Source organism: Lineus longissimus, chromosome 4 (assembly GCF_910592395.1).
Source record: "Lineus longissimus chromosome 4, tnLinLong1.2, whole genome shotgun sequence".
NCBI lineage: Eukaryota > Metazoa > Nemertea > Pilidiophora > Heteronemertea > Lineidae > Lineus > Lineus longissimus.
Window position 1 is genome coordinate 23,960,595 of NC_088311.1, and position 26,744 is coordinate 23,987,338.

A 26,744-nucleotide genomic window follows, 5' to 3' on the forward strand; every position below is an offset into this window, starting at 1 on the left:
GGCCATTGTAAACTAAAACGCAACACATTAGTTGCAAAAATCTTTATAAAAAGCCAAAAACTGAATTATTTGGTGGCGCTGCCTATGCGACGAATGTGGAACTACAAGTGCACCCTGGGAAATAACCAGCTGGCACAGGGTTTGGCGTGCCATCAGCTCTGCCAGCTGGTTATCACAACACCCGCGATAATCCAGGTGAAAAGCGGGTGTTTCAATGTTTAACTGTGGTGCGGACGTAGCAGACAGTTCATTTTTTAAACTGCGAATAAAGTGATGATAATATTTAGACCACAATTTTTATTGCTTTTTCCTATTTTCTGACATGTGAAAGTGTGATATCTACACGGGTCCGAGTATACATGTTATATATATCCCCCGGACACTTTTCTTCCGGCAATTATTGTCAATCCATTTTTTCTGGTAACAAATTCCTTTCACAACCTTGAACATCTACAGTCTCTCACGACCAGTGACGGTCGTATATTCGCCGGACCAGTAGAACCTGAAGTTGCAAAAGGAGTTATATTAAAGTTCCATATGGACGCAATCCTTGCAATTCAGTGTTCGGGGGCAAAGCATCGGGAATTATGACAGATGAGGAGCATCCTGAACTTCAGTGCAAAACTCGGCACTTATGACCAAGTTGATAAAATAGGATAGATTTCCTTTTTCAGATATATTCCGGTATATTGCATCATCAGGGGCGGGAGAGGGGAAACTAGAAGCGCACAGTGGACCTAAATCTCAATAAAGAATCTGAACAGACCTATCAGAGCTAAAGCCAAGTTGAACTCTTCCTTCATGATGGAAAGCACCTTCCTTACACCTTCATAGCCGTTGTAAGACAAACCCCAGACAATGGGACGACCCAAAAAGACTGCTTTGGCGCCAAGTGCAATTGCTTTCAGGACGTCGGTCCCTGTCCGCACACCTCCGTCTAGATAGATCTCCACGCGACCTTTGACAGCTTGCACTATCTCTGGGAGGACGTCTATCTGAAGGAAACAATGATTCTAATCAGTACGTGATTCGCCGACACGAACAACCGCCCGGCGATCTTCACAATTATAGAGAGGTTAAGAGGAATTGCCGACTCTGAGTCCGACTCACCATGACAATGAGCATACAGTCATATAAATACAGTGTAGTCATATTTTCAATCTCAACTCAACGAGATCTTTAATTTATAAGATAACAATAAGCAAATAATTATCAATCGTTATCTGAGTGTAAATTGAAAGGTTGCTTCATCATAGATGGGGTAAACATCTTACTGTTGCCAGGCAGCCATCTAGCTGCCTCCCGCCATGATTGGAAACAAAGATGGCCGACACTCCATGTTCCACTGCCAGCTCCGCGTCCTCTGCCGTCATTATTCCCTTGGCCATGATTGGTAGCTTGGAGAAGGATCTTAGCCAATCAATATCTTTCCAGGTTAGGTTATCCTGAAATTGTTCCCCTTTAGCTGTTGGAACTCCGTAGCCTTGAAGGTCGTCGTTGAGCTAGGGGAAAGAAAATTTGATCAGGCGAATATAAATGGGTAATGTTCTGGCTTGCTTCTTTCGACTAATAAAAGGCAGGTAAAACACTGCTGGTTATCCACAATCACCAATCCTCTCCACTGGTACCGGGGACTGATTGAGAGACTGTCATCATTCACTGCATGACTGGTTTTCAGTTGGCGCGCGACGTCGCTCTTGGGAACGTCGAAACAGAATTCCTCTTTTTACGGGAACATGCTTGGGAAGTGGCGAGTGATCACCTGCATCTAAAACCGGACTAACCTATCAGAATTGCCCGTTGTCAATATGGTCTTTCTCCAAGGTCTTTCTCCAAGCCTCACCAATGGTAAAGGTTGTGTGGTCTAAGGAGGAAAATCTAGGAAATGCAATCTGACTTGCCAAATTCGAAATGATTCCAAACAAAGATCGCTCTCTGATCGGGAGAGTGCAACGTGATCGCCAGAATTGATTTCATCACGTTATCTCCTCAACTTACCCCCTTATCAATGCTGTCCCCAAAGTTCCCCAACTTGAGATGCGGCGGGATCTCAAAAGGGTTACGACAAGATTCCCTCCTTTTGCCAAGCTGTGGTAAATCCACTGTAAACACAAGTGCAGAGAAGCCCGCCTTTTCTGCGCGTCTGATCATCTGCTCCGTCAAACGCCTGTCCTGCGGAATGTATAGTTGGAGCCACTTTACTCCGTTGGGGGCCTCGGCGGTCACCTCTTCGATGCTACTCGTCGCACCTGAACTCATGACGTAGATCGTGTTCATGTCAGCGGCGGCTTGAGATGTTCGCAAGAAAAAAGTATGGATTGGAAGTGACTGATGAAATACGAATACTAAGTACGATGTATGACTCCTTCATATAATATTTTTCCTTAATGAGATAACGAAAGTTGAAAGTTGAACACCAAGTCAGTGACTTAACTTGATCAACTTAACTTTATAGCACTAGGTCCTGGTGCTAAAGAGAGCGCCGAAAGGCCAGAGACCACTGCCAAGTGATCACCGCTACTCGTTCTAAATGACAAAGATTTTCTCCTCGGCCCGTGCAAGTACGGATTATGCCAATATCAACAAGCCCATGGCAAAAGGTTTTCCCCGCTGTGTGAATCCTGACGATTCGAGAGAAATGGTAATTCTCCTATGTGAATACTGATAAACCATCATCCGCAATAAACTTTTGTATCCTTACCCTTCGCAACGGCTACTTCTCCGTCTGGATGGGCTAGTCGTTGGAAACCGGTCGGTGCCACACACACGGGGAAGTCTATAGCATGCCCAAGCACCGTGGTTTTGGTGGTCCTCTTTGAAACATCGACCAGTACTCTTGGTCGGAGGCGCCATCTGAGTCATCGAAATTGAGACAATAATTACCCAACTATCTGATGTCAAGGGAACCGGCAGGGTCCAGTTGCAAAATCGGCGTGTCGCCGCCAGCTAATTATGTATGTAACCATGCTTGTTTATACCACTTGCAGCTTGCCGCTAAGCTCCTCCCTCTTGCAGTCAATGAGACGACTTAATTACCATTCCTGATTTTAATCCCTTTCTCTGAACCAATCAGAGAGAGTAATTGCATTCATCCTGTATGTATTTGTAACCCGTATATGATATGTTTGTGAATAATAAAGCAGATTCACTTGAGTCTTAGATTAACCATCGAGGTATAAATATCATATCTTATATCTTATATCTTATCTTATTAAATTGCATACCATAGACACCAAAACGGTCAAAATATCAAATGGGTCGCGTTTGTCAAAAATATTTTGGAACTTTGTGGGCTCGGGGACATCTGGCTGACACAGATGTTCCCCAACGTTAATTATCTCGGTGAAATTGTCAGAAGGCGACTGCAGGACCAGTATCTCCAAGAATGGCGCAATACTCTGATAAACTCTCCAAAATGTTTGATCTAACGAGAAATCAAGTTTGCATGGGGTTTTGAGAATTATTTGCTTTGTCTATCTCAAGCCCAACGTATATTACTCTGTAAATTTAGATGTACCAACCGTAAATTAGGCCGATATAATAATACCCTCCGACTAGAACGTATACATGTAATAAATGTAACCTCGGAGTCGTTGGAGATGAATTTCACCACGCCCTCGCATGCCCCTTCTTTTCAAACATTCGAGTAAATTACATTCCAGCCGACTTTCACAGATATCCCGATTTATTTAAATATGTAAATTAATAAAACTAACTAAATTTTTGTCAAAGTCTCTCCAACTACTCTAATCATATTGTAAGCAAATTCGTATTCTTTTGTTGATGTTAAAAAACCTTCGCATGTATATTCGTATTTCTATTGTATATAGGTAGTTTTGTGCTCTACGCAATGTAATTTTGTTGAGCAATACACTTTATTCTATTCTATTCTATTCTATTCTATTTATACCTCCATGGATTAACCAAGTTGTTTAAGAGTTGTTTCTCACGAACCTGTTATACCTTAATGTACAGATGTAACCCACTACATTGTTGGTGCCGTTGGCAGTAATGTTTGCTTAACGTCTGATAAACCCAAAATGTCGACGAAACTCACTGAAGGGGATAACGCTGAGCTGAGCTAACGCTGGCGTTTGTCCCTCGATGTCGATTGAGCATCCGAAAATGTACACTCTGGACGCAGTGGACCGGCCTCGTTCCTCACCTATGAATATGATGACGAAATGGACTGCCCCGGGACTCTGCACAGTCATAGGCTTTTTCTTACCTTCTGAATGCTTCGACGTTGTCCCGCATTGTCACTTCATCGTCGGCGCCATGGTTGGTGAAGACCCTGCTGACGGATGGAAGATGGGTGGCCGCATATTTCTCAAAGTCCCCAATACAGACGAACCGCTTATCAGCCATTTTAATGAGTATCTTTTAGTATAGACCTGTACAATGCTATTAGATAAACAAAGTGAGCCTAGAGATTGGACATGTCGATAGTGTAAGGCCTATATGCGGGAATTGGCGCAATAAAATGTACTGGTCCACATTTACATCATGGAGGTACTCTACCCTCGTCTGTTTATGGGTACTTTCAAATTATGCAGGTAGGCCTCCAGGCCCAGCCCCTGCCGGTGTCATTCAGGTATGGAACTATTCTCGGCCATTGATGTGCATTCAACTGGCGCCGACCAAGGCATTTGTGGCAAGCGCTGGCCCTGTCATCATTCGCGATTTTTTATACAGCGTGCGCCAGAAATAATGAATCATTGTACTGTGAACTTGGGGCTCTATAGTCAAATTCATCAGTATTCTTCAACAATGAAGAGGACTTTTGACTGTTGACGTTAGATCCTCGAGATCTAACACCAAACTCGGGTGCACTGTAACACTTGTCATCACCGCCACAGGGGGAAAACTGCAAGCCCATATCACGTTCCCACGTAGAGGATTTGTAAGACAACTTGCGGCCCTTGAAGACCAACAACTGCCAGCTAATGTAGTTGTAACGAATTCAGCGACGGGATGGGTGAAACAGGAGACGGCAGAACATTGGTTCGACACGGTGTTTGAGCCTTATATGACGGCTGAAGCAGCTGACCAATTTTTGCTCCTTGTAGATCGCTACAAAGTCCACCGGAAGGAAGCCTTCGGTATGAGAGTGATGAACCTGGCAGGTGTCCTTGACTTCAATCCGGCGGGGTGCACTTCGCCCGTGCAGCCTAGATTTAACTGTGATGAAATCCGTGAAGAGCGAAATAAGAAAAGCCTGGAAGAGGTGGAAGAAAGACCACACAGACAACGAAGGGCGTAGTCCACGCATTGAACTTCTAGATGTTGTTCGCATAGTGAGTCAGGCATGGGATACGGTACCGGTCGCAGTCGTCGAAAGCGGATTTGAAAGAGCCTTCCGACCTGTCCCCGTCGATGGAGGACCATTGCCTCTTCTTGACGAGGAGGAGGAAGGACATAGAATTCGAAAATGTAGATCAGGAGGAAATAGACATTATGGAGTAGGCCTTCATCAACTGGGATGTGATTGTGACTTCAGCCTTCGAGTAACTGCAGAGCAGGGACGTAGCTATCGCCCGGGGGGGGGGGGGGGAAAAAATATTTTGCCACTTTCTTGCCAAGACTTGAATGAAAAACACTTTTTTGAGAGGCATTTGCCAACCCCCCCCCCCCCCCCGCTAACTACGCTCCTGTGCGGTCTTGTGCCAATTTTGACTGTTCAAAAGAAGTGCAGAAGTGACGCGGTTCAAAATTGAGCGGTAAACAGTTCCCTCACCTATCGTTGACTGCGGTACATGATTTTTGACACACCCTGTATGAAAGCACACTTCTAGTCTGACTTTTAATAGAACCACGTGTGCCTGGATTCCCGAATGGCCCCTTTTTCGTGGACTAAATACTGTTTCATAACCATGGTACGCCGCAAACCGCAAACGTTTACCGAGCCCGGCGAACCAGCAATCACAAATGGGCCTCTTTGTCAAACAAAATTCATGTAGTAATGTGGGAGGTACTACTGATTTTTAATGAGGTACCCATAAACAGACGAGGGGAGAGTATTATTAATACCTCCATGTTTACATGTAGGTCGACATTATCTAAATCGTGATGTTGCGTCCCAACTAATTGAACTTGTAACTTGGATAGCAACAAGTTGTTTTTGTTTTTGTTTTTTGTTTTTGTTTTTGTTTTTTGTTTTTGTTTTTGTTTTTGTTTTTTTGTTTGGAACGAGTTTACAATCCCCGATCACACCCCAAAATAAGCCATGAAGATAGAAAATTCAAAACGAACTGACTACGGGTACGGCAGCCGTATCCCCAATATGAAATTGAATTAAATGCCGAATTTTCATCGTTTACTGAACTTGAAAAGGCAAAAAGAATATATGAAGATGTAAACTTTTGCAAGATGTATACTCGGAGGTCTCGAACGATCGAGAAGTGCCTGAAACGGACGCCGAAGCGGCACTTTAATCCACAACTGCAGTTTGGCGACCTGCCGTACGAATAGCCAAAAAATGTTCAGATACGGCTGCCGTACCGGTATCCTCGGCCAATTTAAAACTTCCTTGGTCCTATCCGGGCGACAGGACCCAACGAGGCCGGTCCACTGCGTCCGGAGTGTAGAAGCAGATTGAGCAACAATTCCTGCCAATCTGTAAAAGTAAGAGTAAAAGTAAAAGTAAAATTAAAATTAGAAGCGTAGTGACCGTTGGGTAACAGTGTCAGAAACAGTAGATCCGCCTTATGCTGACCGAAATGCCGCTAGGCTAGTTACTCGAATGGTCCTTTAAGAATGGTAAACTCTGTAATTACTAATTTGTACTCCTTTAATCTCATTTCTGGGATCTAGCCTCGTTCTGGCAAGACAACAATATTGGCACGTTGAGGAAATCCACTCTATTTGGCAGTTTAGCCCGAATTTAGCATGAAAGGATTTATAAATGGCTTCAAAAGTTTCGCAAGGAATCCCTGAAAAGGTTGTGCACATCTTAGATTGCAAACAGCGCGCAGTGAGGGCAGTACGGTTCAATGGTAAGGGTTTCAAAAAGGTTCCAACAGCTGACTCGGTGACTGTATAGCATGTAATGTATAGTCCAAGTCAGTAGTGTAGTGTAGTATTTTTGAATTACTGTCGTTTCGCTACATTGCCAGTTCGCTACAAGTCGTTTCGCTACATGTGGCGGTCGTTTCGCTACATGGTAGGTCGTTTCGCTACATGGGTGGAGTCGTTTCGCTACATGATGGGTATGGTCGTTTTGCTACATGGAGGACGTTTGGCTACTACATGGGTGGAGACGAGCGAGCCAACGCGAAGGCCTTGCAAAGGCCTCCAAATCTGCGTTGGAGTGCGTTTGAATGACCCCTGTCAATCAATAATAAGTACGTATACACGGATACAGACGGTTGAGCGAGCCAACGCGAAGGCCTTACAAAGGCCTCCAAATCTGCGTTGAAGTGCGTTTGAATGACCCCTGTCAATCAATAATAAGTACGTATACATGGATAGACGATTGAGCGAGCCAACGCGAAGGCCTTGCAAAGGCCTCCAAATCTGCGTTGAAGTGCGGTTGAATGACCCCTGTCAATCAATGATAAGTACGTAATTGAGCGAGCCAACGCGAATGGATGTCTATGAGGTTACTGGTCCATTCAAGTGCGAACAAACTCTCAACAACTGTTCTGTCGTTATCTCCCCGTCGCTGTAATCGTCCCATGCCTTAAAGATACGTCTTTGAAGCGCAACGTACTTCTTTCGCTGTATTCTGTGCAACTTGCCCTCAGAAACCAGCCGTACCTGAAGATGAATAATGGTAGTTATATGAACAGAAAAAAAAACAAAACAAAAAAAATCCTTTTTGTAGTTTGAAAATTTGGTTTTGTTTTATTGTATGTATGTATTACTCATTTATTAATTTTAAATTCTTATATTTCAGAAACAAAGGTGCTTTAGAAGTGATGATCTCGGGCCTAACTAGAATACATGTATTTTTTGTATTCATCACCAACTCTTTTTTTTATGTGGCCTAACCCAGGCCAGGACGACAAGAACCCCCTTGCGCGCCATCAAACCGTATAAGTTTTTTTACCGGCAAACTGTGCTATAATAAATTTGTAGTCACCACCGGGAATTATAGTAGGGTAACATAGAGTAAAAGTAATGACTACATCCATGTAGCGAAACGACTCCACCCATGTAGCGAAACGTCCTCCATGTAGCGAAACGACCATACCCATCATGTAGCGAAACGACTCCACCCATGTAGCGAAACGACCTACCATGTAGCGAAACGACCGCCACATGTAGCGAGACGACTTGTAGCGAACTGGCAATGTAGCGAAACAGCCTGATACCGTATTTTTAAGTACATCATGTAGTAATGCTATGCCCAATGCATGTAAATTTGACGTCCAAAATGATGTCTTTTGGTATGATGACATCATATTAACTGTAAACATCTTCCATTTTGAACTTTCCATTTTCTGTTTTTCTCTTCCAGCTGATGGGAATTACTGCCTAACCTGTGGCAGTGACAAATCTCTAAAACTGTGGAACCCACACACAAATAAACTCCTAAAGACCTACAATGCGCATGGCTATGATGTTCTAGATGCACAAGGGAGTTGTGACAATTCTCAGCTGTGTTCATGTGGTATGGACAAAACTGTGATACTCTGGGACGTCGCATCAGGAAAAGTTCTCAGAAAATTCAGGGGTCATGTTGGTAAGTATTTACGAGCAGTGATCCAAAAGCTAAATTATATTTGCTTGCACAAAACTCAGAACTACATGGCCCATCACATGAATTGGTCAAAGTTTTCAGAAGATAATGCAAAATTTCATAACAAGTTGCCTTATCCCTGTAAGTGTAAGTGTCTAAAGAAATGACCATGCTTTCTGCAGGTAGGACGAACTGTGTAAAGTTCAATGAAGAGTCAACTGTGATATTATCGGGATCGATTGATGGTTCTGTGAGGATATGGGATTGCCGAAGCAGACGTCCAGAGCCAATTCAGGTATGCTCTAGTGGTTTTTTATGTGATAGATTCATAATAGTTGGATTTGAAAATAAGGCCTATAAATCAATATCATTTATCAATATAGAAAAGCAATGTAGGATTAAAAAGTCTTAATTGGACTTCACAACTTCCCAGTTATGAGTACTCTATAATCACTTATGCCATCAATTTCCCTGCAAACAAACTTGCTCAGGACTTGCATTTATCATCTATCATTGTACGAAATATTTAAATTTTAAGCCATTATATTTTTCAGATTTTAGATGAAGCCAAAGATAGTGTGACTGCGATACAAGTGTCAGACTATGAGATTCTCACTGGTTGTGCTGACGGCCGAACGAGGCGTTATGATCTGAGGAATGGGCAAATTCTGGTCGATCTGGTTGGGAGTGAGTCTTTCTTATACTTCGACTGGTGCTTTCCCCTTCTGTTCTGACTCCCATACTTTTACCTCGGTCAAAAGGGGGTCAAGATGGCATTGCCCACCCTTTCCATATCTGATCAGTTGCTGCATGAGGTACATTTTCAAACACCTTCTGTCATGTCTGTTCCCCACCCGTTATGTATGTTTATCTTTTGAGGTTCGATTGACTTGCTAATAAGTCTAACCTCGTCATGGTTATGTCATCCGGTGTCTTGAACATATTCCCAGCAGACTCCTATCATTTGTAGCATACTGGGATCCCGGGTCCCCAAATCTCATGCCAATCAATCTCTGCTTTGAATTTCAGATTCAGTGACGTCAGTTAGTTTCACCAAAGACGGTCAGTGCATCCTTGTGACGACTCTTGACAGCACCCTCCGTCTTTTTGACAAGGATTCAGGAGAGATGCTGAATGAGTAAGTCTCCTGGAAGTTTGAATTGGGTACCCAAAACCCACTTGTTATATTTTCTTTTCTTATCATATAAACTCCTTCACTGTCAAACGCGCTGTGTAATGGTAGCAGATTTCCATCACTTCACTGCCATGGTTCTGGAATTAAACAGTTTTTCACTGTAACACGAGATGTCATGGTGGTACTGTGTGTTGTAAGAATTCACTTTTAAGCATGTGGGGCTTTTAAACTAAACTAGCATCGGCTTATTGTGTGGTTGTCATTGCATTTCTAGGTATACCGGTCATAAGAACACTGATTACAAGGTGGACAACTGTTTGAACAGCGATGATACGCATATCTTAAATGGTTCAGAGGACGGTGCTGTCTACGTATGGGACCTCGTTGATGTAAGTAACAGCTCAGTGATGATGATATTTCAGTGTTTTTTCAAGAGTTGAACCCAGTGTCGTGGAAGGTTGGTGCTGAGCAAGGAGGATACCGCGGTGACGTCACATCACGTGATCACATCCTTGGGTGCTGAGGTTGATATGTTGACCTGGCTGGTTTACTGCAGTATTAAGAACGGATTTGTGATCTCTTTCAGGGCAAAGTTGTTACAAAGTTGCAGCATCCTGGACGATCTTGTGTGCATTCGCTCAGTTACCACCCCAGTGAAGTCTGCCTCCTCACAGCCTATGAGGACAAAGTTTTTGTGTGGAAAACACAGCACGGACAGAGCCATGACTGAATTGGACTTGTGCTATGAACAGTAAAGAGATGGGGATGAAACATTTTTTTGACAATGCAGTGTCGCATAGTCCTAGATTGAAGATAAAACACAGACAATGTGTGATAACAAGAGACCACATGTCATGGTCTTGTTTTGAGTCAATAATAGTCAGAAGACATAAACCATTGTAGAAGTTCAGACTCGTGTTGGGCTCCAGAAGTCCTTCGAGATGTACTGTGTTCTCGGTCGTCACTCTTGAGTTGGGTAGATCTGTTGATTGGGTTGGACACTAGTCCATGGCATCGTGGTAGACCTACACGAATGGACAGTGGACATGCTTACACATAGAATGCCAATCATACAATATACATTGTACATGTAAACTACATCTGTTTTTATAGATTGTGAGTCGGTAATAAAAGCTTTTTTCAAATGAAAACTTGAGCGATGTTGCGCTTTATTTCCTTGAACTATGGGTAAACCCTCATAGGTTCTGTTGTCACCTGGTGAAGAATGATTACAACATTGCCTCCGATGTATCCAGACTTAATGACCTGCTTCCGATGTATCCCGACTTAATAACCCAAACTAGACCTGGATGTGTCATTGTGCACTCGACATCATTTCCTCCCTTTTCATTGTCAAAATTTGAGATTCTCTATGATGTTGTGCAAGAGACATCTTGACCCTGTCCTCTTAACTGTCAGATTGTGACCATTTCCTAGAAAATATCCACACGCAAACAATATTTCAACATGACCTGAATATGAATGAGCCATCCTGAGATTTTGTCATTGTCTTCAGCACAGCCAGGTTGTGATATTGTCTTTGATAATATCCAAGTTTGCTCTTTGGCCTGTATGCTACATTGCGCACAAGACATGCTTCTTCTCCCTGGTCATAAGTTCAACCTTTGGTCAAAGGACATGAATGATTTAGTCCTCTTGGTTCCAGGGAGGCACAGACGGCTATAGATCAATCTCATGAGTCATTGGCTAGTGTTTATCTTAAGATACCCACACTTAACACAACTCTTACATGGGTTATTGTCTGATACATATATAATGTACAATGACCCCGATGTGACAGTGTTCGCAGGCATCTACATGTCGCGCTTGGTCCTCAGTTCTGTCAAATTGTGAAGAAGCTGGTCAGATTGTAACATTCGTCTTTTAAAGGAAGGTTCATTCTGCGCACACTAGGAGAGAAACAGATATGGCTGCATTCATATACTTCAATGACAAATAGATCGAGAAAACTAGTTATCTGTTGAGGCCATACCACTTTATTCTTCAGATACATCAACAAAAATACATACATCTCTGAACCAATGGACATACTCCACTTGATGTGGCTCTTAAAGGGACAACTGGGGCATGGGATTTAGGAGGCAAGGAGGATGAAGTCCCCACTCAATGCCATGAAGCGCCACACTAAAAGCTGATCATATTCTCTATAACACTTATTGCCTGTGCCGTGAGGCGGTTTTGGATAAGTTACAAATTTCAGGTAGACGGAGGGTTACATTCTATTTTAGTGAAATGCTTATTGCTGTTTTATAATAATGATTTTTAGTGATCCTGTTTTCACATGAAAACAGAATACCAACATGCCCTACTTGTCCCTTTAAGCCTTCAACGCACAATACACATTGTCTAGTGAGAAAGCATACATTCTTTCAAACTGTTATGTATGCACTGGACATTTGGGTTTACCACCTGATCATTATGAAACATCTACAACTAACATACCCCCCGACTGGACAACAGTCACAACAATGTACGTTTATTAGAATTAGGCATGAGCCTAACGACAGAACATGTTAGTCATGTACTTCATGTACAAGCACTAGAATATCATCTGATTGTTTACCAAAATAGACATGCCTGAGAGTCAAGCTGTACAGTTACATATACTGCACAACCCAGGGTGAAGATCTCTAACTTCTTTGAGAACAATGTACACAAATTCTTGAAACTTGTATTCACTTGGATTCATTTACAAAATTTACCAGTCGAAAGCAATAACTGTCAAGACTCAAATTGAAGCACTAGTCCCTCATGCCGCTGATCCACCAGCTATCGGGAGGGAGTCTGAAAGTATTGACCAATACTCACCCCCTTACGGATAAAGGTTGGAACCGAATTCCTGGGTGTATGGTCTATCATGTCTATAGTTATGATTACACTTAAACTGATATTATCAGAGTAGAACGCTGGAAACATGATTCACTCAATAAGAACTCTCCCCTCCTGCAGTTGGCCAATTATGTTTGCCGACTCTGCAATTGCACAGTGTTAAATGCAGATGGTGCCTCTGCCCTGATACCATCCATCGTGTCCCGTTAATTTTCCAATTCAAGCATTTGAATAAACAATGCCAGTGGCCGAGGGCTAAAAACTACATGCACATGTAGCCGAGATGACCATGAACACATACATGCATGATGACATAAAATACTCCATCACCTTTTTGGGGGTAAAACATAAACCGCACCATAAAGCTACTGACATCTTCCTTCTTGTCTTTGAGATTTGCTCCCAACAGTGAGCATTTTTTAAATCAAGCAACCACTGACCAATGAGGATCGTTTTCGGCCAGAAAACATTGCTAACCAAAGTGTAGAATCAGACCTCACGAAATAGCCACTATACATTACATAGCAAACATCAAGACCAAATTTAACTTCTGATGACATGTACGATAATAACAGAACAGCCTCACAAGCTTCCCAAGTGATGAAAACAGAAGAACCTTTTTAAAGAACTTCCTCATGTCTCCCAAAACAGAATTCACATACAAGTAAAGAAGATGTTGAAAAAATCTATAAAAAGAGCCTTCACTTCATAAATATTATATGATTCATCAGAGTCTACTTCTCCTTTTTCACTTCTTTCTTCTCTCCTTTGCCCTCTTTGTCCTTGTCGTCCCCGGATCCTTCCTCCTCTGGTGGATTGTCTTGGTAACTACAAGTAAAAATCAATTGATGATATTACAAAGTCATTCGTATTATTTTACTAGTAAAATCACTTTGGTTTCACTAATCAGGGTATCTCCACACCAACATCCTGACAATATCAGGCCATTTCACTCGATGCATACTTACTCGCTTGGAAACATGCACAAGGAAGAGTCGTCTTGTTCGCCCTGTTTGCAAGAGGATGCCACACCGATAGCATGAAGTCACCATTATCAGGCAACTTGGTGTGTCAATCTATCATTAATCTCAATTGACTACATGTAGGCAGATATTAAACACGATCTGTATATTGTGAGTGCAATGCGAAAGACTTTACCTGAACATTTCCTTGATTTCACCTCTGGCCAAACCAACTAAGATTGGGATACCGGTACAGCACGGAACCAAGTACAGCAGAGCAGGCTGCAAGAAATGACGACATGAAAATCAAACAAGGATATTTCTTATGATTACTAAATGTACCATATATTAGCAAGACGATTCATCAGGTCTCACTTGCAGATAGTTGGATATGTTATATGCACATGTCATTTGCTATCCTTTGTTTCTGCTACGTGGACATAGCACACATGGACGTCTGACCTGAATGAAAACTTCATGAAAGACATTTTTCTCTGGACTATCAGTCACTCTGAGTACCAGTAAAAGATACCATATCAAAGTGTTAAATTAGTCCCAGTGCTTTATTATCAAATCTAAAGAAAAACTGACACGCCAATGATGAAAGGTCAAACCAGCCTAGCAGTACAGCTGGAAGTGAGTCTGAAGACAAATTTCTACCTGATTAAAACTTTCGAAATGAGCTTACCTGAGCATGTTTGAACACATGCATGACAAGCATGGTCAGCCCAAGACCGAGGATATACGCAATAAAACTAGCGTAAAAATATGTTTTACTATCTTTCTTCAAACTGAAATGGAGAGAAATTAAAATGAATGAAGGGATTAAGAGTAATAGTTAAATTAGACCATTCTTTTTTTCAAGAGCAGAGCATGCCTGAGGCATCCATGTACACATACAAGGCAGACTAACAGTGGGTCTCTACTAGACTAAATACAGCACATACCTGACATCCAGTCTAAGGAGAAGTGCAATGAAGATGCCAGGGATGACAATATCACCAAGACCCAACATAGCAAAGTTTTCAGCACCAAAGCCCTTCTCGAGAAGATCTTGGGGAAATACCACTGAAAAAGTAAGAAGAAAGTATTACAGATTTACTTGCAAACTCTAGCGTTTCTGCTAGGTAAGATAGAATTTTGCAACACCCTGCCCCATGCGTCAAGTCTCAAGTTTTACATCAAGATACTATTTAAGGTACTTCTTAGATCTCATCTTTACTTACATTTGATTGGTGCTTCAAATGATTTGGCAACTGTCACCATTACATTGGTCCCAAACACCTGAAAAACAAACACACTAAGCATCATCAGCACAGGGAATTAAGTGTAACATCACTCTGAGAGATTATCTATTGTTACTTCTGCTTAATGTACATGCAACAGGTCATATCTATGTGAAGGAAAGTAAACTGCTCACAGTCACAAACAGTTTTCGGACTAAGGCTTCCAGTATCTACTTGTGTCTCACAAGCATTATAAATGAAGATGGCTTACCCAGAAAATGTCATAGAAGAAGAGTCCTCCGAGTAGGATACATCCAGTACTGACTGTATTCAGCTGAAGGAATTCAACGCCATTCAGGGCAAATGCTAACCCAAACAGGTTGTTCGCTATCCAGTGCTGAAAACACATCAAGTGAAACTTTTAATACAAACATGTCACATGTTTACACACAGGGATTTGAGGTACATATACATGCTGTGAGTAATTGGCTAATTAGTTAATCCATCTATTATACACATAACTCACCTTCTTCCAAAGATACCAGACTCCTATAATACTACACAGCACCAAACTAACACAGTCCTTCCTATCAAATTCATAGTCAACCATACCTGAAAAACAGAACAGAAAAATTCATTTAAAAATGAGCTGGTAGACTTAAGAATGAAGTAACATATCAAGGAATACAGACAGTGGTTTTCAAGGCATACCATCTTACCACAAGAAGGGGCAGCACATGCCACCATCAGATGAAACAGGTTTTTTTATTTCTGCAAATATCAGAGACATTGCAAAGTGTGTCAACTGGCTGGAAGATGTATTACTACGGTGGTAGACCTAGAATACACTAATACTGGCTAAATAATAATGACACTTACTTTCTTTATCTTTTCCCTTGCCCTGAGTGAAGATAAGGTGATAGGGCATGTTAGGGAAGGCTTCAGGTATCAAGCCTCTCACCACAGGACTGCAAGGTGAACAACAAGCATGAGAACATCAATCAAACAAACCTTTTCAGGAATCAAGCATCGAGCATCACAAAAGCTGTAAAGGGGTTCTGAATTGCTCTACCCTGCCCAGTCTTCTCTATCCCCTTTCATTTTTGAGGCCCTCTACTTTGAGGATGCAGCATCCAACTATTCAAGTATTATTTCTACTGGCAAATTGGCAAAACTATATTTTGAAGTACGGTACATTTTAAAGAAATTATTTAAAGTTCACCCGAAGGAAAATGGCTCAAAATATTGAAAACACTCTCTATGAAACTATTTTGAATCACCTTAAAATGTGTGCCAGAGCTAGAATTCCCAAGAAGAAAAAGTAACCAGTCAAAAGGAGATTGATGTGTTCTTTAGAAAAGATCTGAAACAGGAAGAATAAAATGTTCAAACTAAGGGTCAGAGTATGTTAATAGGTAAAACTGTATCTTAACATGTGAAGCATAGTTTACTGTGGCGATATATTTTAAGTCAGGGAGATAATCATGTATCAAATGCCAAGTAGGAAGCCGGACACAAAAGGCGTACCGTAAAGTTTCTAATTTTGTTGGCATAATCTGCCTGGCAATAGATATTCTTGTTCTTGTGGAGATAGATGTTAAAAGCCAAAACAAATCTTAATAAGGGCATAACGGACAATAGATGCGGTAAGTGACCACGTGGTCTTTCATCTGCTGCTGTTTTGTTGTGATCTCGAACGACTTCCTCCGACTGCAAGGAGGTCTATCTAGTGAACTAAATCAACATCAATTTACCTGGAAGAAGATGTAGAGACCAAAAAGAAAACAGCTGGCTATGATTGGAAACATCGCAGCATCTTTGTGTGTCATAGTTTCAGTTGCCTCACCGGATTCCTGAAACGATGAACTTAAAGATATATAGTATATACATGTATTAGTGATCACGACATTATCATTATACGTCACTTACAGAGTTGGCGCGGAAGTGGCGTTGGTACACTTTAGACAATGTACACAGTATAGTAGGCCTACATGTAGTAGCGGCATGCAGTGCATTTTCCACAAAACATATGGACGGATTCTGGCCTCACCTTCTGCGCTTTGTGGAACTTCACAGATCTAAAGGATCCGAAGAAAATCGGTATCAACGCCATGATAAACAAACTGCCATATGCCATGGCCATCCCTTCTGGTGTAGCCGGTATCTTTTTGGTGGCATTCTTAGCTGTTTCGTTCAAAGTTTCGTTCAGTTTTTCAACAGTTTCTTTGACCACGTCTGCCATGTTGACGATTTGCCGGTACTTCCGGGTAAACTACGCATGCGCACTGACATATTTTAGCACAATCTCTACAACCAGGGTCGTATTTATGCTCTGCATGAACACCTCTGCCAACTCGCGGCCAGCGCTGACGTGTCGATCGCATCCTGAGATACAGGTTTTTGATACTCCTGACGAAGGCGGAGTATACTGAAAATCACTGGTTGTCAGGATGCTCTATGGGGCGCCAAACGAGTCAAAATGAGTGCTGGCTCCTGACCAGTTTTACAGCACACGTCAAGTTGTTTCAGTGAGCTGTTATGATTCGTGTGACTGATTTCACAGTGTTAAGGTGCTCGATGGCAACTGCTGACTGTGGGCAAAATTAAATGTTCCAGTAGTTATTCATTACTCCAGGGCAGAGGCAGTCCATTCGTATCCTGAGGTGAAACGTTCCATCCAAACCACAGCAATGAGCAACAACCATTGACAACACAAGGCCAGCTAACAGACTGGGTCGATGCTATTTCACTAGTTGAGGGGTGCTTGAACAAAATGCCCATCTTTAGCATTGATAGCTTCACTTTTTGGTCTGGAAAATTACTCAAGAGACAACCCTTGACTAGTTATACCATTTTATTTCAAGCAAATTGTCACAATTTTTTACACACATAACGGAACCATAATTCCAAGCAAATCAAAAAGCACTAGGCTAAAGCCTATTCAACAGAGTTTTATTTTCATGAATGACTTGTCAAAGACAAACTAATATGGGGACTACAGGCAAGATCTTCGGGTAGCATTGGTGGTCTCTGTGTGACCAAGAATTTGGAACTTCAGAAATAACATCATTTTTCCCAAATTTTGCTGAACTTTAGAACAAAGACGAATAAACTGATTTCTAATTTAGCTCTGAAAGCTCCATTTGCTTTCATGCTCTCAGAGGTGATTCACAACCTCATTAAAATGCCAATACCTGACTATTAGTACAACTAACAAGCACTTGAGGCTTCAGTTTATGCCCAAAATTATGCAACAACCAGCCAATGAGAGCTGCAGTAATTGAATAGGAGCCGCTTTCTCTTGTAAAAGCCCCCTATTGTAAGAATTCGGCACACCATGTACATGTATACATGCAGTACTACAAGATAAGATGCTGTAGTATGGCTTCCACTTTCTTTTTCCTCATAATTCTTGCTAATATGAGTACAGTTCTCAATACTAACTAGACAAGGTTGTGGTTGATCCAGCGATAATTATATTCCTCACCAACAAGAATAGTTTTGATGTTTGTTTACTGTGAGATAGGAGACCACCATCAGCAGCTTTGTGTAGCTTACTCTGATCTGCCTGGCTTCTGCATTCTAGTCTACCACAGATTGCCTTGACTGAGCAAGGCTACAGTGTCTATCAAACTCGTCTTTAATCACATCTTTACACACATCAAACACTTCTCATCAAACATAAATTTTTTAACAATGCCAAGGTCTATTCCACTGAAAGTGTACGAATCTGGTACATTCCCCAGGTGTGGTAGCTAAAGGATTGACCTCATAGTCATAACAACAATACTTATCTTTGATTCCACCAAAAGTTAGTTGCAAGAATTTAACCAAGTTGTTATTCAACAGAGCTATTTCTTGAAACATTACCCTTCTACCATTACCATGCTTCAAAATGATATGTCAACAAAAATTTAACCCAAAAAACTTTTTCTGAAATATGAATGTGAAATTTTACATAAAATATCCAATTTTCAGTTTCAGTTTCAAGTCTATGATCTTCAGCATCCACAGCAAGTGCTTCTTGGAATTCGAAACAAACTGAACACAAAAGATTAAACAAACACTGTCGGGAGCCACCAGGGCTCTTGCACAATTTCAATCACATACGCTACAGTTACGAAACGTTTTGTATACTATTAAAGTGGCACAGCTAAAATTTGACTCAAACAAAATATGAATTGTTCAAATTTGAATTCACTGACTACAAGGTGCACAATATCTCAAATAAATAATAAACATATAATGTGAATAAACATGTAGCAACACTTTGTACAAATTTTCAGCATTCAGTGAAGACTACCACAACTGACTGAATAAAACGAAAATTTGACAATAACATACAATCTGGGTGATGTCAACTTCAAGGAATTACATTTCCTGCAATACCTTCATGAAAACATGTAAACATTTCTTCTCCAAAGGAAAGATTTAATCTGTGTTGGGTTAACTTCTGAGGCAAGCCATGTACATTCTTTGGTGGAGACAAGTAATGAAGAGAAGGTGCCTTTCTCAAGGCCACAAGAGATGAAACAGTGGAGCTCTTTTGAGTTGAACCTACAACCAACCTCCAGTCCTCGTCCTATCTAGTAACCAAGCACTCTTAACCACTTTGTCACTGACATGACTGATGATCACCTAATCAGGCTACACTCATATTACATGTAGCTTTATGTACAATATTACGGTTCATGAATCAAGCTAACAATATCCAGACTATTACGAGGCAATGAATATGTATACTGATGACACAAAGTTCACGATATATATCAAATAAGTGCAACATGAACCTGCATGTCCTTCAAAAAATGACAGATTTTGCTATATTGTGCATGTACATGTTGTATGCCTGCCACCAAGAAAAAGTTATATTGTTGATGCCATGCCAATGAGACCTAGTTCAACCAATATTGCAATTATCATGGTGAACTTTGAACCTGACTGTGACGAGTTTTTGCTGGTAAGAGCCATCATCACAACGTATGTGCACTCATGGTCAGGTTTTTGGTGAAGTTAAAGCTGAAATTGAAACACAGTCATGAATGTTTTCAAACTGAGTGGATAAGACAGGTACAGCTTACCATCTATTGCAAAATACTTGTATTTAACCTAGGTGAAGATTTCTGCTCCAGAGGATTTAATAATTTCTTATGATGAAGAGACTATTCTTGTCCGCACACTGCATTGATTGATAATTATAGAAAGTACCATTAGGAAAACATCATGCCTACTCCGACTACATTATACTAGCACAGTGTTGACCATCACATCAGTTTCTAACATTAATCTAGTATTGCACTCTGCCAAAAGATAAGACGCTGTATATTTCAGCTATGCTCAGATCAGATCCCCAGTCAATTACAAATAAAAAGCTGCTACCATTTCTCCTGTAACGCATGTTAAAACGTAAAGGTACAGCACAAAATTTACTGTGTACACCCTTCTTTTCAACTACATCATCGTATTTGTAGGGTTTCAACTTAGGTTAACAAACTGAAAATGTGGACATTGGGAAGACGATTTCAAGCTTGCCAGAGACTTGAGACAACAGACTTGCCAGTATCCTTTGTGGGCTGGTGAAATTGAGGGGTGAAAATGCTAAAATATATCAGTTCCCCTGCCACTCTATTTCACCAACACACAAAGGATTCCAGCAAGTCTATTGTCTATTTCCAGCAAGTCTGTAACCGGGATTTCAATCCAAATCACCACACTAATGGAGTGAACTTTGAATTATTTGTAGCAATCATTTCTTTGAAGAATACACACTACCAACTCTGTATGAAGTCTTTACACTTACTTGACACTACAAAATGTATTCAACCGCTTGATGATGATTTTGATATTCCCTAGATTTAACACCCGAGCATCATTATCTTTATCCAATGGCAACGGTCAGCCATTTCAACATGTTTGCTATTCGAATAAGCTTGACATTTTTCAACATCCATTATCATAATCATTCCCTTCAGTGTTCTCACAAAATGAACAAAGTTAAGTAAAATCACTATCCATTTGAGGGAAGTTGGCTTCACACCTGGATGTCTATCCTGCCATCAGCTCACCATCCTCATACTTGTCAATCAAGCCACAATGACATTTTATGCCTAAGAAACTGTCACAGTCTATCATAAATATTCCTTCCATTTACAAGTTTGTACAAATGATTGACATGGCAAAAAATGAAAGACGTGGTTGAGGAATTCGTCTTGATTTGTGAAGTACAAATGCCTCCATGATTTGATGACATTAAGCTTTAACTAATTCATGACAAATTTTGGGTAGAACCTTCACGAAGTACATGAAAGAACCTAGGTTTAACCCAAACCACATCTTTTATTCTTTGCCTAAGGTGTGGCCCAGCCACAGTCAACAATTGTTCTCATAGGAACTCAGCAATGCAGCGTCAACCGGCTCCATACATGAAGGACAAGTGAATGAGCGCATAAGCCAGTCATCTATACAGTCTTTATGATAAGTGTGCATACACGGCAGGTAGCGTAATGAATCTCCAACAGTGAATTCTCCCATGCATATGACACACCTGAAATGAAGAGAAAAGGTTAAACCTACAACTTGCGTTCCGTTCATTGATAATTATGGTACATGTACACTCTGCAGTTACTCACTGACTAAGGGATGGCAGTTCCCCTACATGTAGTAGGTCCAAGTCATGAGTATTTTGTAATGCACACGTACATCTATCATCAGAAACAAAATCTGCATATTGAATTGAAGTCAATAGTTGTAAAGCTAAACACAGTGGCTCATGACTATTCCCACGAACCATTTCTAACAGTCAGAAAAATAATGGTGTGTCCTCAACCTGCATGAAAAAATGTGACTAACACATGCAAAAGTTCAATAATTCAGGATATTTACAATCGTTCAGTTTGTTTGACTCTATTGTTACTTGGTGTTATTTGGTTACCCCTTTGTGGGTTGCTACTACACTACATGTTTAACCACTGCACTTACTCCTTAATTTTCTTGCTACCTCCATCACAGATTCCCGTTGGAAGATGGTTGATCAAACCTATCCGTTTGGCTATTTTGATCTGTTCTTCTTCAGTCAGTTGATGTGCTGGGCGACTTATATTTGGAGCAGGATGATAAATTGGAACACTTTCCTGAATAATCAAAATAACATTAAGATGGAGTGTAAATTTATAGCCATCATTATCAAATGTAGCTTGAAGGTAGAGCACAGGCTTTGACAAAACATGCCGTACTCCAGCAATCAAAATGGGATTGTCTGAAGTAACTTTTTCCTAGCCAAGGCATTCTCACTTCTGATGTGTTACTGTTGAGAGTGTGCGCATTGGTTTTGTTAGGGCTCTGGTTTGTCTTAGTCAAAATATATAGTTGGCCAACAGCCGACAGGACCTCGAGTGGGACGTGAAGACCATTCTTGATACTTTTTTTGAGATGATCTCATCCCCTCATTAAAAAATGGTCGTTAGATTACATCGATCCAGGCAATCCCAATCCCCAGACCCCAGCATCAACACTCCGGGCCAAGGGCCACTACGTCTACCAGGACTGCATCCTCCTGGACTTGACATCCAGATTCGAAATTGCAGAATCATTCTCAGTGTCACCGTCTAAATATAGAGACAAGGAACTTCCTTTGTTATTACCACTATACCAGGCCCAGGGTTCTCACCAAAAACGACCAAGCAAGACAAAGGATCAAGGGGAAATCCCAAAATATCACACCTGATATGGTGGTGGAGGACCCAAATCTGATGTATCGTGATGAGAGTCACTCTGACTGTCGCTTCCCCTCAAAAGGGAAATATCATCCGTCGTCGGGGTCTTGAGACAGTTCCCCATCTTGTTTACCCTCTAACACCTCCAGATGAGGTCATATCTTTTCAGAAACAGTGATAAAATGCGGATGTCCATAGGGTTCTTTCATCAAAATGACGACCCAAAATAAAAACATTAGCCCAAGCACACACTTAATCTCTACATCCGAAATGAGATAGATCGTACAAGCAAATTGAACTTTTCCACTATATCACACAAAAATACACATTATATCGTAAACAATAAACGTAAAGCAACACGATCAGTCAAAATCAGCGCTGACTTTGGTTGCATTTTTGATATATTCGAAATAAAACTAACGAGTATTTATACATCTTACGTCAGAGAGTCTTCGGACTATTTAGTTCGAAACTACCATCACCTGTGAAGACTGCTCAACTAAAATTCGGCAGTGCTCTTCAAAATAATTGAAATTGACGTTTATAATTAGTCAATAATAAAGAAGGAGAGGTCTAGCTAGCAGGACCTAATGCACCTTGCATTGATTGTTGGATATGACTGTGGTACCTTGAAACCATTCTCCAAGCAGACCGAATGCTATTCTCTCTACTGAAAATACTCTCTGCCAACAATGATTTCCAGATCCCGGATGTAGCACAGGCGCGTGAAACCACAGGAAACTCACAATATCATATAACCATGGACGTCACGTATTAAAACGAGTCGTATCATAAAGATAGTCTAAAAAAGTCTAACTATGGGCCTACGTATTCTCTGGCCATGATACCGTGGCCCCGGATTAACCGCCGGGCCGACTGATACATCTCACAGTGAGATTCAGGGTGCAGTTTTTTTAAATTCCTTCGTCGTACAAAAATAATATCGAGTACGGAGTACGACTGGACAGTGATCAGGTGATACGGCCTTCACCTATGCGTATTGGTTAAAGCTAGGGCTGATTGATACGACTAAGCCCCTCCGCCTCTGCAAAGGGACAATCCTAAAGCCAAATTTGCATTTTGTGAATAATGCTACACCATTTTGTATATATAGCTCTGCAGAATTTATATTTCCCCATCCTCGAATACCAGAGTCAGTCGGTGCTCCTGTCGGACATACGGAGGTCGGTTACCGCCAGCTCATCCCTTAAAAAAGTGTTCGGATACTCGGGCCATCCTCCAAACACGTATAGCTCTCTTGAAAATAGTTCCACGCAAGGGCATTACATATAGCACACTACATTACAGAGCCAGGCGCGTCGTCTGCGCCCTGGCATCATCAAGCACCTGTGATAAACATCGGCGGCCTGTGTTGGCAGAGTCATAATTTTATAAAAAAGTCGTTTCGCGGCCGGGGATGAGTCTACGTCAACGACACGCCCAGAGGGCTCCGCAATGATTTCGGTGTAATGGCGCTGTATAGCAGACTTCTGAGGTGTATTTAGAATACACTATTCTTCAGTTTCAGTGCTCTGCTCCGGCAGCGAAATTTTTTTTCCTATGAACTTTTTGTCCTCATTTGCATACGCGCATGCGCACTCTAGTCAAACATCCACTTGGCCGCATTGACAGTGAAAAGAACTTGGATCTTGATACATGTGTATCATGTACATGATGTATGTAGCCTATAGGCTAAATCTCTGTGGAACGTAGCTCAGTCTCATGAGTAGATTACGGCGATTTGGATCAAATAACAATGATCTAGGCTAACGACAGATTGATCAAACAGTTGGTTTCTCTGCCATCAAAAACTACCGCCAAAAGAACTTTATTGATAGAGGATGGCGAACAATGCTCGCCGACGAGAAAACTATCACGGTCGAGTTCTTCCATTGTCGCTGTCAATGCGATGCGGCAAAGTGGATATTTGACTAGAGTGCGCATGCGCGTCTGCAAATGAGGACAAAAAGTTCGTAGGAACAAAAATTCGCCGGCGCCCCGGCAACCTGCACCTCTGTGCCGTTGTTTTAGATACTGGACAAGTCTATTCTAAAGTGTTCTACATTTTCATGCTTTTAGAAATATAGATCCAGGATTGCACCTCTCATGTCCTCTTGCGCAACTCGATCCCGCACTGATAAGAGGAATTGACATGTTGAATTACATTGAATTATCTGTTCTGCCTCAGAGCGGAAGGGAGATGCCAGGTGATCCGAAGTTCACTTGTGCAGGGCCTATACAGTGCGTCTAACTTGAAATCCAGACTCAGACGCCCATAGCGTCATCCTGATTTGAGCGGAAATTCGTGCGGTGTTGGAAGATTAGCCAATGGGCATTGCTGTAACGAAACTTTAAGGGAAATTTCTGTCACCGAATCGAATTCTCGACGTATACACCGCTTTGGTATACATAACGTACGTAATAGTATTTACTTGTCTGTCCAATTTCAGTTTACACTATTTAGGAATCTTCACGATAGGCCCAATACTACATACAGTAGAACCTCCATTTTAGTGGACGCCTCGACTCTATTAAGGACAACCTCTCTATTAAATACACTAGTTTCGGTCCCAGATTGTTTGTTTTCATTCAATTTGACCTCTCTGACCAGGACACCTCGTATTAAGGACAACTTATTTCACTTCATTCCAGCACTGTTTAGATGGTAGGCTATCGTTACGCACTGCGTTGTATCATTAGTTAACCTAATGAGAATAAACAACAAACAAAATAATTAAATGCAAAAGTCTTGCACTATGAAATCTCAGGTTACATAACCTAACTGGGAATACGACTTCTTTAAAACTCTTTTCGTGCTAATTAGCGAAAATCAATCACCAAATATTATTCCGACTACAGCGTCCCTTCCAGCCAGTTGATAAGCTCACCACTTGTCGCAGTGGTTAGGGTGAGAAACGAGGCGGGTCCACTGCGTCCGGAGTGTGCTACTTGCCTGCCAGACGATGGTACTCTGCACCTGTTATTCTCTCTGACGAATGAGTATTCCACTACCAGAACGACCAATGAATTTTGGCCATCGTATCACGTGGCCCTCACATCACGTGACGTGCGCACGATGGAACGTGTTTTCTAGTATAAATTCTCCTGAAAATTCGACAATCCTCACACAGTTTTGCCATTTCAGAGAACTGAGCTGCCGAGGAAGAAAACTGTTGAGCAGGTAAGGTCCGATTATTTGGTAAATTCGTTTTGAATGTAAGCCAACTCGACCAAGCCTTTGCCGAATTCAGACAAGGACAAAATCAGAACACGCAAAATATCGTTCCACAGCGTAGCATAATACATTGCCTCTCTTATGGGTAGCATGGGTACACATGGCCTCCCTTCCATCCGACCCTTACAACGGAATAATAGGTTTGGCTCCACTGTGATCATGGTGATGTCATCTTTACATGCATAAGCTTTTCATCTTCATCTCATCTTTGATGCATATAAGCTTTTCATCTTCACCTATATCTATGATGCATACTTTTCAGCTTCATCTACACATGTATGATGTACGACTGATCAGAGCTTTAGTACTGCCATGTCATTATTTATCCATTTCAGAACCTGTTATATATACTTACTTGTTCTCCAAACTTTGAGACCATGAAGACTATCCTTGCAATACTTGTAGTCCTTGGTGAGTAGTGATAAACTGTCCTTAAGACATTCGTGCAATTTAAACAATGCATACAAAATTGAATGAGATTCTGGTACAAATAGATAAAAACGTTGATAGCTTTTGGTTATCAAACGTTGAAATACTGTTTACCAGCAATCAATTTTTTATCAATTTTTAACCAGATATTTTCAAGGGTTTAAAAAACAGTATTTCGTCGTTTGATAACCAAAAGCTATCAAACGTTGAAATACTGTTTTTTAAACCCATGAAATATCTGGTTAAAGTTTGATAAAAAATTGCTTGTTTGTAAACCAATTTTAAAGATATTTTCACGTTTTGGGCCATACAATGAATATATTTGTTTTTAACCTTTTCAGCATTGGTGGGTTGTTCCGTTGAATCGGTACCACCACCAAGGAAACACAGATGTCGTAAGTAGACTACAATAATGGGACTATCTTGTTATAATATCCGGGTTCCACTGCACTCACTGCAACACAGCTTGGCCCCAAATATTCATCTGGGTAAAACAATACTGATTCGGGTTT

The 26,744-nt window shown here is 41.2% G+C and overlaps 4 protein-coding genes across 5 annotated transcripts; 1 reads left to right on the forward strand and 3 right to left on the reverse strand.

The window, feature by feature from the left end:
* Positions 1 to 183: 183 nt before the first annotated feature.
* On the reverse strand, positions 184 to 4,383 carry LOC135486978 (2-Hydroxyacid oxidase 1-like). The gene is made up of 6 exons (XM_064770205.1): positions 4,229 to 4,383; positions 2,702 to 2,853; positions 1,999 to 2,288; positions 1,275 to 1,502; positions 767 to 995; positions 184 to 502 (listed from the first exon to the last, which is right to left on the reverse strand). The coding sequence occupies exons 1-6, from the start codon at positions 4,366 to 4,368 to the stop codon at positions 435 to 437; spliced, it is 1,107 nt and encodes a 368-aa protein (XP_064626275.1). The 5' UTR covers positions 4,369 to 4,383; the 3' UTR covers positions 184 to 434.
* A 2,096-nt stretch (positions 4,384 to 6,479) lies between these two features.
* On the forward strand, positions 6,480 to 10,958 carry LOC135486980 (WD repeat domain-containing protein 83-like). 2 transcript variants are annotated; one of them, XM_064770210.1, is made up of 8 exons: positions 6,480 to 6,624; positions 6,814 to 6,995; positions 8,462 to 8,686; positions 8,866 to 8,978; positions 9,238 to 9,370; positions 9,713 to 9,821; positions 10,093 to 10,207; positions 10,405 to 10,958. In XM_064770210.1, exons 2-8 carry the CDS (start codon positions 6,905 to 6,907, stop codon positions 10,546 to 10,548), a joined length of 930 nt encoding a protein of 309 aa, XP_064626280.1. In that variant the 5' UTR covers positions 6,480 to 6,624; positions 6,814 to 6,904; the 3' UTR covers positions 10,549 to 10,958. The 2 variants fall into 2 exon arrangements, with proteins under 2 accessions (XP_064626280.1, XP_064626279.1); XM_064770209.1 differs by lacking the exon at positions 6,480 to 6,624 and having other exon boundaries at positions 6,795 to 6,995.
* An 841-nt stretch (positions 10,959 to 11,799) lies between these two features.
* Positions 11,800 to 17,123, reverse strand: LOC135486981 (minor histocompatibility antigen H13-like). The gene is made up of 11 exons (XM_064770211.1): positions 16,907 to 17,123; positions 16,611 to 16,709; positions 16,137 to 16,219; positions 15,736 to 15,824; positions 15,383 to 15,468; positions 15,128 to 15,253; positions 14,857 to 14,914; positions 14,578 to 14,698; positions 14,319 to 14,421; positions 13,827 to 13,912; positions 11,800 to 13,496 (listed from the first exon to the last, which is right to left on the reverse strand). The coding sequence occupies exons 1-11, from the start codon at positions 17,096 to 17,098 to the stop codon at positions 13,403 to 13,405; spliced, it is 1,137 nt and encodes a 378-aa protein (XP_064626281.1). The 5' UTR covers positions 17,099 to 17,123; the 3' UTR covers positions 11,800 to 13,402.
* Positions 17,124 to 17,692: 569 nt separating this feature from the next.
* Positions 17,693 to 22,825, reverse strand: LOC135486982 (RING finger protein 11-like). The gene is made up of 3 exons (XM_064770212.1): positions 22,576 to 22,825; positions 21,835 to 21,986; positions 17,693 to 21,400 (listed from the first exon to the last, which is right to left on the reverse strand). The coding sequence occupies exons 1-3, from the start codon at positions 22,690 to 22,692 to the stop codon at positions 21,226 to 21,228; spliced, it is 444 nt and encodes a 147-aa protein (XP_064626282.1). The 5' UTR covers positions 22,693 to 22,825; the 3' UTR covers positions 17,693 to 21,225.
* Between the last annotated feature and the right edge of the window lie 3,919 nt (positions 22,826 to 26,744).